The sequence below is a fragment of the Hippoglossus stenolepis genome, chromosome 23, assembly GCF_022539355.2.
Source record: "Hippoglossus stenolepis isolate QCI-W04-F060 chromosome 23, HSTE1.2, whole genome shotgun sequence".
Taxonomy (NCBI): domain Eukaryota; kingdom Metazoa; phylum Chordata; class Actinopteri; order Pleuronectiformes; family Pleuronectidae; genus Hippoglossus; species Hippoglossus stenolepis.
Window position 1 is genome coordinate 2594267 of NC_061505.1, and position 14007 is coordinate 2608273.

General features: G+C 44.6%; 2 protein-coding genes across 4 annotated transcripts in view; both read left to right on the plus strand.

The window, feature by feature from the left end:
• The window catches only part of col4a6 (collagen, type IV, alpha 6), an 80587-nt gene extending 72798 nt beyond the window's left edge, over positions 1 to 7789 (plus strand). For all 3 annotated transcript variants that reach the window (XM_035148580.2, XM_047338785.1, XM_047338786.1), the window contains 19 exons: positions 6 to 176; positions 259 to 402; positions 488 to 610; positions 733 to 914; positions 998 to 1061; positions 1175 to 1249; positions 1655 to 1762; positions 2074 to 2181; positions 2261 to 2332; positions 2418 to 2537; positions 2629 to 2745; positions 2936 to 3097; positions 3192 to 3290; positions 3426 to 3572; positions 3712 to 3828; positions 4161 to 4352; positions 4444 to 4615; positions 4717 to 4831; positions 5317 to 7789. In XM_035148580.2, the coding sequence (XP_035004471.2) occupies positions 6 to 176; positions 259 to 402; positions 488 to 610; positions 733 to 914; positions 998 to 1061; positions 1175 to 1249; positions 1655 to 1762; positions 2074 to 2181; positions 2261 to 2332; positions 2418 to 2537; positions 2629 to 2745; positions 2936 to 3097; positions 3192 to 3290; positions 3426 to 3572; positions 3712 to 3828; positions 4161 to 4352; positions 4444 to 4615; positions 4717 to 4831; positions 5317 to 5577 (2549 nt within the window). In that variant the 3' untranslated portion in view covers positions 5578 to 7789. The remainder of the gene's footprint in view (positions 1 to 5; positions 177 to 258; positions 403 to 487; positions 611 to 732; positions 915 to 997; positions 1062 to 1174; positions 1250 to 1654; positions 1763 to 2073; positions 2182 to 2260; positions 2333 to 2417; positions 2538 to 2628; positions 2746 to 2935; positions 3098 to 3191; positions 3291 to 3425; positions 3573 to 3711; positions 3829 to 4160; positions 4353 to 4443; positions 4616 to 4716; positions 4832 to 5316) is intronic.
• Positions 7790 to 8310: 521 nt separating this feature from the next.
• ankrd46b (ankyrin repeat domain 46b) lies at positions 8311 to 10781 on the plus strand. Its single transcript, XM_035149672.2, has 4 exons — positions 8311 to 8446; positions 9210 to 9552; positions 9760 to 9918; positions 10041 to 10781. Exons 2-4 carry the CDS (start codon positions 9242 to 9244, stop codon positions 10255 to 10257), a joined length of 687 nt encoding a protein of 228 aa, XP_035005563.1. The 5' UTR covers positions 8311 to 8446; positions 9210 to 9241; the 3' UTR covers positions 10258 to 10781.
• Positions 10782 to 14007: the final 3226 nt, after the last annotated feature.

A 14007-nucleotide genomic window follows, 5' to 3' on the forward strand; every position in this document is an offset into this window, starting at 1 on the left:
CACAGGTTACCCCGGGCGCAAGGGAGACATAGGAGACCCAGGATTCCCAGGGCCTGCTGGCATGAAGGGAACCCCAGGACAGCCTGGCACCCCTGGTTCTCCAGGGTCCAGGGGAACCCCAGGACCTCCAGGACCAGGAACTAGAGATGGAATTCCAGGAATCCCAGGAAGGAAGGGTACGCTGGTGCTCTCCACCTCTTTAAATGATAACGTGTGACTAACAGCCTTCTCATTTGGATTATTTGTGCCTTTCCGCAGGTGAGAGAGGTTTCCCAGGGCTGATGGGTTTCCCTGGACTACCAGGGCGCCCTGGTAGTCCAGGCTTCCCAGGAGGCAAAGGACTGCCCGGAGGGCCTGGAAGAGATGGACTTCCTGGTGGACCTGGATACCACGGACAGAAAGGTAACATTTTATGGAACAAGATCGAGTGTGATGACACCAGTCGAGTAAAGTCACACTTCACACAGGTTTGTTTTTGCTTCTACAGGTGAGCGGGGATACACCGGCCGCTCAGGCTTGCCCGGCATACCCAGTCGGTTAGGTTATGTGGAGAAAGGAGACCCCGGAAACCCTGGAAGCAGCGCACTTCCTGGCTTCCCCGGACCCAGAGGTAACACTGCTTCCTGTTGCTGCATCATACTTCGACAGCTGTATATGTCAAACACAATGTTGCCTTCAACGAGAAAATATAATTGCACCTGTAACCGCCCACCACTCTGAATCTGGTTTCAGGTGACAAAGGTCTGCCAGGTCTGCCTGGTCGTCAGGGTCTGCCTGGACTTCCTGGTTATGCGGAGCAGAGTAAAGGACAGCCGGGTGAGCCTGGCTACCCCGGACGCGCTGGAGGTCCAGGATACCCTGGACCGAAGGGAGAGGCTGGAATCATGGGATTCCCCGGCATGTCCGGAGCAAGGGTAGGAAAACACACACACTTGTTAAAAAATCCTCATTTGCAAGTTTCAGCCAGTCAGCTTCAACTTCTGACGGCTTCTTCCAGGGTGATGATGGTGGAACTGGTTTCCCTGGTAACCCCGGAGAACCTGGTCGACCTGGTGCCAAGGGTAAATATCAGTTATCATCAAAAACAATCAAATGTATACATTCAGCCTCACACCTCTTTGTGAATAGATGACCACTGTGCAAACATTCATCCATAGCGTACTTTTCCCCTCAGGTATACCCGGGGAAACTTATGGTTATCCTGGAGGTCCAGGTTCTAAAGGTCAGCCAGGAGATTCAGGCTTCCCAGGTAAGACTCACATTCCCCAGGGAACTGGTTGAACTGATCAGATCTTGGTGCTCAAAGGTGAAAGTTCACCGGCATCCAGGGAATCTCTTCGAATCTGGTACAAAGCATCACTTAGACACATCACTTAGTGGTCAAAGGTCACATGGAACTTATATAATTGAATATAATGTGTCAGGAACACCTGGAGGGAGTGAAGGTGTACTGGCCAGGTGGAGGTTTACAACCACAGTGTGCTGGTTCATGTTCCTGCTGATAATGACGAGAATAACTCCTCTCAATGCTTCTGCTTTTTGTCTTCACATTAATGCATTTTGTCAAAGAGGGAATCCCAGAACTATTGGATGTAAAACATCTGGCTCCTCCCAACGGGATCTGTTACCCATCAGACTGAATATCTCTTTTCAGGTGGTCGTGCTAACGACGGCGCTCCCGGTGACAACGGCTTTCCAGGAAGTCCAGGTTACTCTGGAGCAAAGGGAGCTCCTGGTGAAGGAGGACGGCCTGGAATAACGGGTGAGAGACACCGGCCGACACAACGACAAACAAATTAATTTCACAAGTGATCACATCAGAATGAACCAGCTGGCTAATCAGAGCAGACTGGGCTTCATCAGGAGGAGGGCCTTAAAGAGACAGGAGCTAAAACCATGTCTTTGAGACAGAGGCTGAAAAGAGGAGCTGCAGCGAAGGACAGTCTGAGCACAGTGATGTTTTCTTAACATTAGAGCATGTGAACCTTTTAGAGTCATAACACTAACTAAATTATCAGCCCGGCTATAAGCAGAATATGTCTCCTTAACATTTTTATCTCATCCCCTCCACAGGCTCCCCTGGTTTCCCCGGACCAAAGGGTCAGTCCTTCTACCCAGGACGAAGAGGACAAGACGGGGGACCTGGTCTGCCGGGAAGTCCTGGAGGACCTGGAGCCAAAGGTGAAAGAGAACCACTGATGCTCTCTGTCTTTGTCATAACGCAGAAAGCAAACCCACTCACTGTTTTGTATTTTTACAGGTTTGTCTGGATCCCCTGGTTTGGATGGACTTAACGGCCTCGGAGGACCTAAAGGCCTCCCTGGAACTCCGGGTAAGGACATCTTTACACACCTGTTGCAGTTCACAGACGTTGAAGATGAATCGCTGTTGAACATTTGGTTTGTGTTTGGGTCCAGGTGGAAACGCAGGAGGTATTCCAGGTACCCCGGGTATTCCAGGGCTGAAGGGAGAGAGGGGCGTCTCCTACCCGGGAGCTCCCGGCTATCCTGGAGGGAAGGGAGAGAGAGGAGACCCAGGTAAGACAGTCTTAGAGTCAGCTGATTGGTTTGGAATCAAACAATCCAATATTGAAATAATGACTGATTTGTTTTTATGTGTTTGTGTCAGGTGGTTCTGGACTCCCAGGATTCCCTGGTCGACCTGGACTTCCTGGTGAGAATGTGGGGTCCAATTTCCCCGGACCTACGGGAGATCCTGGACTCCCTGGACTGGATGGAGAGTATGGTAAATACATTTATTTTTTCTTTCTACTTTCCTTTCCCATTCTCTCCTTCTTCCCTTTCCTTTCCTTTTATTTCCTCAATATCTATTTCCAATTTTATCTTTCCTATTCTCCTTCCTCTTTCCGTTTTCTTTCCTTTTGCTTCCTTTCATTTTCCTCTCCTCTCTAACCCTTGTATTCTCTCTCCTCCAGGTTTCCAGGGTCCTCCAGGTCCACCCGGGCCCCCTGGTCCAGGCACAGCACAGGGAGACAGAGGTGACCCTGGGCTGCCAGGCTTCCCTGGCTCCCCCGGCAGGAAAGGAGAAACTGGAGGCCCTGGGGGCCCCGGAAGCCCTGGTTTCCCTGGTATCAAAGGTAGAGTAAAGCTGACAAATAGTACGAGAACCAAACGTAAAAAAAATGTAAAGAATAAGATAATGAAGTAAAACATTGGGGTTTTTTTATCCAGGGGAACGAGGTGAGAGTGGTTACAGCGGAGGTCCTGGTCTAAAAGGTTTCAACGGTGACTCTGGTTACTATGGAAACAAAGGAGCCAAGGGATTGCGAGGTAGGGCGACTCCTCTCTTGTCACGAGTAGAATTATTTAGTGAAGTGAATCATTTTATAAACATTTTTATCTTTCATGCCTCACCTTCTCTTCCATTGTACTATCACCTTCCCCCCCCTGCCTCCTCCTCTCCAGGGCGTACTGGTCGTAAGGGTTACCCCGGAGCTTCGCTGCCATGGATACCAACTGATCGACCCTTGGGAGAATTGGGTTTCCCAGGCGATGGCGGAACCCCTGGTTCCCCCGGAGAGCCCGGTCAGCCTGGAGAATCCGGACCCTCAGGTGAGCAGTCAGGTTTTTCAAATCATCTTTAAAATATTTCGGCACAAGTATGGACCAGTTAAAGAATAAAAAAAAGGGTTGATTTCTTTTATTTTTATGTATGAAAAATGGAGATGAAAATAAAACTCTTCTGGTGCAGGTGCTAAAGGTCCTCCTGGCCCTGTGGGTAAACTGGGCAGGACCGGATCTACTGGTCCTTCTGGAACTGTCGGTGACGGCGGACCACCTGGTTTCCCGGGGCCAACTGGAGACCAAGGTTAGTGGTGTGTCTGCTCGTGTGTCTCGGTCCTCACTGTGTCTTTGTCAGAGACCAGGTTTAATTCCAGCTGTTATGTCTGTTTTGAAGCAACTCACTCACTCTAAAATCTTGAAATTTAAAGATGGATGCTTCAGTTTTGGGGTTAAAACATTGTTTAAACTTTACCTATTCTTCATTTATTATTTATGTCTTAATTGATTTCCCCATAAAACACAACAATAGAGCTACTGAAAATACTTAAACTCATGAATCTCCACATTCTGACACATGAATTCTGCACTTAAAGCAACTTTCAATTCTAATATTTATTCTCATTTCCTCTTCCTCAGGTCTTCCCGGTAACACCGGTCGCCCCGGCCTTCCTGGCGGAGTCGGTCGTGGCTCCAGCATCGGCTACACGCTGGTGAAGCACAGCCAGGACGCCCAGGTTCCCATGTGTCCTCAGGGCATGGCCCAGCTGTGGGAAGGCTACAGCCTGCTGTACGTGGAGGGGCAGGAAAAGGCCCACAACCAGGATCTCGGTACGGAGACGCTCCACGTGGGAGTTTTGATTCGTAAGTCTCAGCAGCGGATCTGTCAGCGGTGTGAAACCTTCTTTCTTTGTCCCTGCAGGTCAGCCGGGCTCGTGTCTCCCCAGGTTCAGCACCATCCCCTTCCTCTACTGCTCCCCCAACGAGGTCTGCTACTACGCCAGCCGCAACGACAAGTCCTACTGGCTCTCCACAACCGCGCCCATACCCATGATGCCCGTGGCCGAGGAGCAGATCCGACCTTATATCAGCAGGTATTAAAGGCTCTTTAAACTCTGAGGGCTCGTTTTTATTTTTGGGGTATTTGGCTAAGATTTGTACGTAATGTCTAACGTACGCTTCCTGTCCATTCCAGGTGTTCGGTTTGTGAGGCGCCGTCTCAGGCTGTGGCCGTCCACAGTCAGGACATGAACATCCCCAGCTGCCCCCCCGGCTGGAGGAGTCTCTGGATAGGATACTCCTTCCTGATGGTACGTTAAAAAGAATAAACTACTCCCATCTCCTAAAGATTAGTTCATGCATCATTTGAAACTGCTGTTATGTTTTTGATTCATCATTTCATCTGTGGAATTAAAAGAAATTCAACAAGCGACAGCTTCAACTTGGTTGTTTATCTCAACCAACTGTCCAAAAAGCCAGTTTGAACACTGGCTGAATGCGATGTCTCAGGAAGGCCTCTGGGAACCACCTCGAATTAGTCACAAACGTTTATTAGGATGCAAAGATGAACTGAGGTCAAAGGTCACTGTGAACTTACAAAAGCAAGATTTTGTCTATAACTCAATAATTAATTCTACACACAGATATTTAACCGCTGTCTCCAAGCAACATTCTCTAACTGTTCATATTGTCATGGAGCTTCTCACAACTTGACTTCGTTTCAAAGTCCAGCTTCATCTTGAAAAGGAGCAGAGGAGTTACATTTTTCTTTTTCCTCCTCTTTTGTCCTGCGCAGCACACGGCGGCGGGCGCGGAGGGCGGCGGTCAGTCCTTGGTGTCTCCCGGCTCCTGCCTGGAGGATTTCCGCGCAACGCCGTTCATCGAGTGCAACGGCGCCAAGGGCTCCTGCCACTACTTCGCCAACAAGTACAGCTTCTGGCTCATCACCGTGGATCCCAGCCAGGAGTTCCGCTACTCGCCGGTGCAGGAGACCCTGAAGGGAGGCCAGGAGCGCTCCAGAGTCAGCCGCTGCCAAGTCTGCAGCAAGCTCTTGTAGGAGGAGGTGAAGGATGGAGGAGCAGAGGGAGGTGATATACTAACACTTCAAGGAAAGGAAATAAGGAGGAGGAAATGAGTTAAAAAGAAATCTATAAAAACCAAGAACATGTGACTGACTGAAAACGAGCCCCTCTCCTGCTTCACCGATGGTTTCACGATTAAGTCGAGCGACACCGGTGCGTTTTCAGAGTGTTTTTTTAATGTTTATCCCCGTTTAGGAATGAGTGTTGGATGGAGGAAATGAAAAGAGAAGGGTTCCCGCTCTTCTCTCGATTATCACTGACAATGGTGCTATTGTTTATGTTCTTTTGTGTGTATTTTGTGTCTCGTTACGTTTTTTGGGGCGAGAATCGTTTCTCGGCTACCTCGGAGAGTGCCGCCGCTTCGTATCGCCCCGCCCCGCTCACACGTCTGCTTCAGATGAGTCCGATCAGAGGGGAGTCAGATGTTTTTGGTGTGATTCTCAACAGCTGATCTGGTTCAACTGAAGCAGACGTTCACCTGATCCTGGATCAAAGACACATTTGAAATGAAACAGCCACAATAAAACTGTCGGGTACAAGAGTGTAACTGCAGTTAATTTACAGCCAAAGCTGTCGCATCCTCTGTCCTGATGATTTTGCACGTGTTGCATGAAAAGCTTCAGTGTATGGGTTTGAAAATCAAGTTGCAGAGACTTGATACTTGAGACATCTACAGATTTTATTCTTTCTTTTATTGCAATAATAGGAACTACACAGAAACTATATATATATAATGGTTTATTTGAGAAACTCCAAAATCCAACATCATGATTACCTGTTAGCTGGTTTGCAAACCACAGTGAAACCCAGCAGAGGAAGAAGAACCAGAAAAAGAGCTCAAATGTATCAGATGCACAAAACACAGGAACCTGAAAATCAACAAGAATTAAATCAATTTTAATTAAATGTAATAACTCACTTGCGTTTCCTCGAGCTTTTGTTTTTGCGATGTTGTGCTCAAACTCCACCTGCTTCTGAAGACTAAACTTTTACAGTGTATTCTGGAAGAAATGCAATGTATTTGATTTTTGTGCAAAAAAAAACATGCAAAACCATCAGAACAGTCCTTTAACTGTGCATTTGTCTTGTCTCATATTCCTGTGATGTTTGCACGTTTCACATTTGGTGCTACACAACCCTGACAGTCGACTTGAGATGCAGCATTTAACGACAGGTTTTCTATTCTAACTGCAATAAAAAGACAAACCTCTCCTGCAACAGCCTCAGTTAACTCCAGTCACTTGAATGAGGCCACTCATTTATATTTATATTGCACTGATGTGAGCTCTTCTGGATCAGAACGATAAACGAGTCGGACAAAGGGGGCGTGTTTCCTCATCTCCACTTTCATAGGATTTCTTTTTTATGTTGTGACCAAACTCGTATTTTTTTTTTTAAATCACAGTGAACCCTTAACAACAGGAAACACACACACACACATAGATGAATTATTGCTGTACATAGTGCTTACTGTATTTCCCAGAAAAATATGTTAGCGCAAAGGTCTATAATGTTAGCTCCTTATTGTATTTAGACGTTCTCCCAGTTTCGTGTCTTTTCACTGTCCGCGGATCAAAAAAGAGGAAGAAATGTCTTATTTCCTTCGCAGATCATTTCTTACGTTGAATTTGCATCGTATGCTGTCTACGTGTTTTTGATAATATCCGCGGGCAGTGAAAGCCTCTGGGTGACTTGTAACCACTATGACCTCTGTGTCTGCACATAGCTCTGCTGGTAGCCCTGACTTCATTCCCTATGTCACATTTGACCTTTTCTGTTTTTTGTTTTAATTTTTTCGTCTGCATTTGCTGGTTTGTAATCTAGATTGTAATTAAGTCTTGATACTATCCCTTGGTTTTATTTACTGAGATGGGAGGGAATGGGAAGATTATGATGTGTACATTAAATATTATGGAGAAAAAAAACGTCTTTAGGATGTTTTTATATGGAAAGTATATTCACAGCTGAGGATTTAACAGCAGGACAGCGGTTGTTGTCCATTTGCTCTTTTACCACATGTTCAACAAGCGACATGCTCAAAGTGCCTGGAGTGACAGAAAAAAGAAAAGTGCAGTTTTTTCCTCAAAGAGGATCTATAACGGAAAAGAATCATAACACGTCTTTTATTGTAATGTGTATTTCTGTGCTCACACATTTGGAAATAAAGTTTCTAATCCAACCGAGAAATGCAGAATTATTATTATTATTTGTGAGTTTCAGCTCCGTCTGGAAGATGGATCCAAAGGTAAAATCTGAATTTGTCTGTGTTTTTGATGAGAATATCGTATATATATATATGTGTACTATATACAGATACTGAACTTGGCATAATTGTCCTTACTACCAGGATGTGAAGAGAAATTCATGAATAGGATAAGATAAGATGAAATACTTTATTTATCCCACATCTTGGAAATTAACTTGTTACAGCAGCATAGTCAGAATGAGAGCATGTGAAAGTATAACATAAGCAAAGGAATATTATAATAAATACAAATTTACAGTGAAAATGTTCATATTTCACAATTGGAAATATTGAAAAACTGTATACATGTATAGTATTTAGGCAGGTATGATGTACGATATGAATAGATGTATAAATGTCAAATTCTATGTGGAAAGTAATAGAAAATAAATAAAGGCTACTTTTTATTTAATTAACGCTAATTGTTCTGAGGCGGACCTACAGGCACTACACCTCCAGGGCAGCAGGTGGCGCCGCTGTAGGTTCCCGAATAACCGGAAGTAGAGGTTAGCGTCATAACAACAACAACACAGCTAGCAGCGTTAGCTCGAAGGAAAGCGAAGAGTGTTTGTTTCTGCTGATTTGGGACTTATTAACAGGTGGGTGGTTACAGACAGCGAACACGGATTCACAAAGCAGTGCATGTGGAGGATGCGTCAGTTGTCAAATTACACGTTAAAACAGTCGCAGCGGCGCGTTGCAGGTTTAGCTAGCACGCTACCGTTAGCTCCGCTAGCTCGTTAGCTCGTTAGCTCCTGCAAGTTAATGTTTAATGCAGAGACACTTTACCAAGATTATTGTGTAATTAGGATTTCCCGTTGCTGCCATATTCATCCCTGCTAGCTGCTAACGCTGTAGTTAGCCGCCATGAGTGTATATATATATAGAACAAACATTAATATTTGTCTGAGGGAATTAGCTTGAAATGATGTAGCTAGGATTAAGGACAGAAAGATATCAAAGGTAATGGCTGTGATCTATCCAGGGTCTTGGGAGCCATGAATCAAGTCGTGCATTGGTGCAGTTCATGCCTTGTAATGGATTACTGATGTGATGCCACGTCAGATGGAAATCATTATATCTCAGCAATGATTTAAAGACCAACTTTATGGAGTTATGACCTGTTATAATCACTCATAATATTGCTATTTTTTTATATTGAGGTTAGTGTTCCTGATATGAGAATCAGGAGCAGTAATGGTTTGTTGTTGTCGTCTGTAGGTTTATTGCAAGGAAACCTTAATGCGGAGACAATGATTTAAGTGAAGACCAGTGTTCTTCAGCTTTGCATTAACAGCCAATCACACAGATTGAGATTTCTTTGTGACACTGACTTATATCTTCTGTTTTTCCTCATCGCAGGTAAGCTGGAATTTTCTGACACCCACTCGGACATGTCCTATGTCTTCATCAACGACTCGTCGCAGACCAACGTGCCTCTGCTGCAGGCCTGCATCGATGGAGACCTGCCCTTCGCCAAGAGGCTCCTCGAGACGGGATGCGATCCCAACATCCGGGACAACCGGGGCCGCACAGGCCTGCACTTAGCCGCCGCCAGAGGAAACGTGGACATCTGTCGCCTGCTACACAAGTTCGGGGCTGATCTGTTGGCGACTGATTATCAAGGAAACACGGCACTGCATCTGTGCGGGCATGTGGACACTATACAATTCCTGGTGTCCAACGGCCTGAAGATTGATATCTGGTAAGAAATTAAATAATCTCAGTTGATACGGATGATATTGGTCAAAGTGTTGTGTTTTGTTTGATCCCATTGTTAATTGTTTTGTTGTTTGTGGGGGTTTTTCCCCGTGTAAATCAGTTTGTACATTTTCTATTGAAGGTGCTTTTTTTTTTAAGCACTTGAGTTCCTAATGTGTCTATTAACACGAAGCCATCTACTTCACAATAGTAATCACAATGGGTCGACTCCTCTGGTGCTGGCGAAGAGGCGCGGCGTCAACAAGGACGCCATCCGCCTGCTGGAGGGACTCGAGGAGCAGGAGGTGAAAGGCTTCAACAGGGGGCCCCACTCCAAACTGGAGACCATGCAGATGGCTGACAGTGAGAGGTAAGCAGGGATGGAAAGGCTGAGGGTGTTTTCTGGGTGGAAGAGGGGTTTATTCAGATCTGCCATTAAATTGAATGGTTTCTTTCTTGGGCCATGCCCCACCCCTCCACTGTCTCTCCCAGTGCGATGGAAAGCCACTCTTTACTCAACCCCAACCTGCAGAGCAGCGAGGGCGTCCTGTCCAGCTTCAGGACCACCTGGCAGGAGTTCGTGGAGGACCTGGGCTTCTGGAGGGTTCTGCTGCTGCTTGTGGTCATCGCCCTCCTCTCTCTGGGCATCGCCTACTACGTCAGCGGGGTCCTTCCTTTCTCCACCAGCCAGCTGGAGCTGGTCCACTGAGGTGGAAGGCTGGGATGAGGGCAGTGACGAACAAGCATGGCTTAAGAGGGTAGTAAAATAATCAAGGGAAGTTCTGCTTTCGACTGTTTGTACCTGACACAAACTCAGATTTTTGCTTATTTGCTGCCCTGATCTCATATTCTATTCTCTGTTGTACAAATAGGTAAAGCATCATTGTTTTGTTATTAAATTGCATTTTAAAACGCAGTGATGCAAAAGAGCAAAACCCATTTTTAGCTAAAAACAATTACTTAAACAAGCAACGTAAACATTTGCGAGGTTGTGGGATGACTAACAGAAAGACCCAGGACCAAGACTGACAAGACATGTTGGAAGCAACACTATGTAACTTTTATTAAGCAACGGCGTCATCTGAAGCGTAGAGAGAAAACACATCTACCCATGATCCTCTGCTTCCTGAACCTGAAGAGCTGCTGCTGTAACAAATCCACCAAACTCTGTTCAGGATTCTTCATATTTTAACAGTTTCCTGCTGAATATTTTGAGATAAACTCTGGTTTCTAATAACTTCTGAGTCTTTTTAACTGATCTCAGTTCAGCTTCACTCTTCAACTGGAGCTGGTTGTGACAGTTGAAGCTGTGACTCTCAGTCAGTTCTTCTCACAGGAGATGGAACCCACTCAGCAGAGTTACAAAGAACAGACGTTCAGGGAGTGAAGGAGGAAACTTTCTCATGTTCACACTCACACATCAGACTCACTTTCATCAAGCTGCTGGTTTAAGGTAAAAAAAGTTCCATAGTGTTGCTTCAACATGCTACATTTTATGAAACACGTCCCGCTCATTTCAAACTGCTTCTGAAACTGTAATAGTGAAGACAATATGATGCTTGATTTGTTACACACAGTCATACAATGACATTTCCTGCTATCCTTCCCTGTTACAAGCTGTATATTGGCCACTCGCTCTTTTATTTTCATGTTTTTTCTGTTTGTTTGTCCAGTCCCTCCGTCGTGCTATTTATCAAATGTCCTCTTTATTCATTTCCTTTCATATTGTGTGCTTTTGTTAAAATGCTTTGCCTCTTGCTGTCTTTAACCCGGTTTGCTCTTGAAATGTCTGCATTTATTAATTCAATGAATATCTTAATTCTGATAAGTGAAGAGGTTTAGAAAAGCACCTTGACTGTGTGCCTTTTGAGTTCATTGACATTCCTGCCTGAATCATGAAGCATTTTTGCATTAAAATCGACCGCATTGTTTTGAACATCATGGACCAGACGCAATGCTTATAAACTAGGATTATGGCAGCAGATTAAAGGTTATAGCTTGTTCTCTTTGTATATTCATTATATTACATTCATGTCCTCGGAAACTGTCGATTTTATTTGTTGTAGGTTTTTCCAGAGGGGATTTTCTGTGAACAATAACACATTTAACGTAATTCCTAATTTAATGTGGAAATAAAAAATGTGTATGAATGATTGTAATCTCCTTAAGGACTGAAACCATCACCGCTTCGTCCGCTGGGCACAAAGACGTTTCAGACGTCACCTGAACGGTCACATTTACAGTTAGACAATATTGTGCTCATTACTTGTTTAGATGTACTCTATGTACAACATCTGTCAATTTTCCATGTACACTTCAGGGTTTGTCTCCGGGTCACCACTTATTTATCTTTTAGACAAGAAAAACATTCACAAATTTATTGTTTACATTTAAAGTTTTTTTGGGGGGGCGAACTGGAGAACCCAGAGAAAACCCAGACATCAGAACAGAGGGCCTCGTACCTGAGACCAGCGTTACGTTACATTACATTTCATTTAGCTGACGATTTTATCCAAAGCGACTCACAATACGTGCATCAACCATGAGGGAACAAACCCAGAACAACAAGAATAGAGAAAGTACAATTTCTTCAAAAAAAGCAAAACTACAAAGTGCTATAAGTAAGTGCCATTTAAGTGCTACTAAATTGTTAGTTTTAAAAACGTTATTCAAGGTATAGTCTGAAGAGGTGTGTTTGTAGTTTGCGGCAGAAGATGTGTAAACTTTCTGATGTCCGGATGTCCATGGGGAGCTCGTTCCACCGTTTAGACCAGTCGAGCTCGTTCCACCATTTAGACCAGTCGAGCTCATTCCACCATTAAGACCAGTCGAGCTCATTCCACCGTTAGGACCAGTCGAGCGGCTGCTTTCTGGACGAGCTGCAGAGGTCGGATGGCACTAGCAGGCGTTCAATCAAATGGTTGCAAAGAATAAAATGAGTTCTAAAGACGAAACTAGGATGATCATTGTTTTAACTGCCCTGGTCCATGAAAATCCCTCAAAGGGGTTTCCTCCCTTCGTCTTGTTAAAGTACAGCTTGGTGTGCTTTAGCAGAGTTTGGGCGAGGACATCAATCGTAGATGGCATCTGCAGCGCCAACGCATCCTCCAGCAGCTCCTTGTTGCCAAACTCTTTCTTCAGGTCATAGATCACGGCCTTGCTCACATTCTTGGTGCCCTTGATGTTGGCGATATACCCACATGGGACAGTGATCCCCTCCATCACTCTGTCAATAATCTTCCTGCAGTACTCGATCCCTTTAGTCGATTCTAATTGCTGCGCAAAGTTGCAATCAGACAGCACTCTCGCTGTCAGCAGGAACACGAATAGCCGGGTGTAATCGACCCTTTGCAGTATCTTCATCTTCTTCACCGTTTGACTTCACTCGTTCAAAAAATAGCTTCTCTGATATGAGATGACAGATTTGCATTCCTGCCGTCTTCTGGAGTTCCCCAGTGCTTCATCATTACCTGTGTATGCCTATGATGCAAATGTCAACTTCTTCTTTGAACTGGACTTGTCTATGATCCTTGGCTTTGTTCTCTGTCGTAATATAGACACACTGTACGGCTGGGTGTCGCCTTTTATTTCCCAAATCGAATCGAATCGATTCAATATCAATTCGGTTCGGGATATTTTAGACTACAACGCCAATTTTGCTTGGATATAAAATACATTTTCAGAGAACTAAAGCTGTAAACTGTGCAAGGAAACCTCTAACTTGCGAGAAATTATTAAAGATATCACTGTATGAAAAAAAATGAATAAAATAAACCACACACAACCAAAACAATAAATAAAATGGACTGCCTCTGTTAACAAAAATAGGTCGATGAACAAGATGCTTATGATTGTATGAGGTTAGTATTCCAGCGTTTCCTACTGTGTGTGTGTGTGTGTGTGTTTGATTTTCCCTTTGTAAAGATCAAAGTACACAACCCCAAAAAAAGGAAAGACGGCGAGATTTGAGAACTTCTGTTATTAGCAGCTGACACCAGAGTCGATGTGATGAAAAAACGACAACACTGACCCAGACAATCCCCAGCTGCGTTTATGTGAAATTGTCCGAACCCAATTTTCCCGACTTCATGTCTCAAAACGACTTGAGAGAACCTTCGTCGAACTTTGACAAGACAAGATAAGATAACTAAGAAGTATTGGTTTAAAGAGTAAATAAGGAAACATAAGGAAAATATTAAAATAGTAATAATATTTACAATGTGAAAAGGATTGCCTCATGTTTGGAATGTCTGTGTATTGGGCCATAGCCAAGCATTGTGCAATTTAAGACCATGACCACTCACCAGGCAGGCAGGCAGTCGTCTAACTGGTACTTAGTCCAACAATATCAGTCTCATGAAGAACTTACGGCAAAAATACTGTGTATCCCTCATCAGAGATAGCAGAAGAGGCTCATTCTTGGTCCGTGGAGGGGACTCTAACACAGGATTTGCTTGTT

What these genes read in the sequence shown, in the direction of transcription:
- ankrd46b (XM_035149672.2), top strand. Translation starts at nt 9,242, where the DNA reads ATGTCCTATGTCTTCATCAACGACTCGTCGCAGACCAACGTGCCTCTG. An exon ending in GGCCTGAAGATTGATATCTG is followed by an intron (nt 9,553 to 9,759) that starts GTAAGAAATTAA and finishes ACTTCACAATAG; the next exon opens with TAATCACAATGGGTCGACTC. An exon ending in CAGATGGCTGACAGTGAGAG is followed by an intron (nt 9,919 to 10,040) that starts GTAAGCAGGGAT and finishes TGTCTCTCCCAG; the next exon opens with TGCGATGGAAAGCCACTCTT.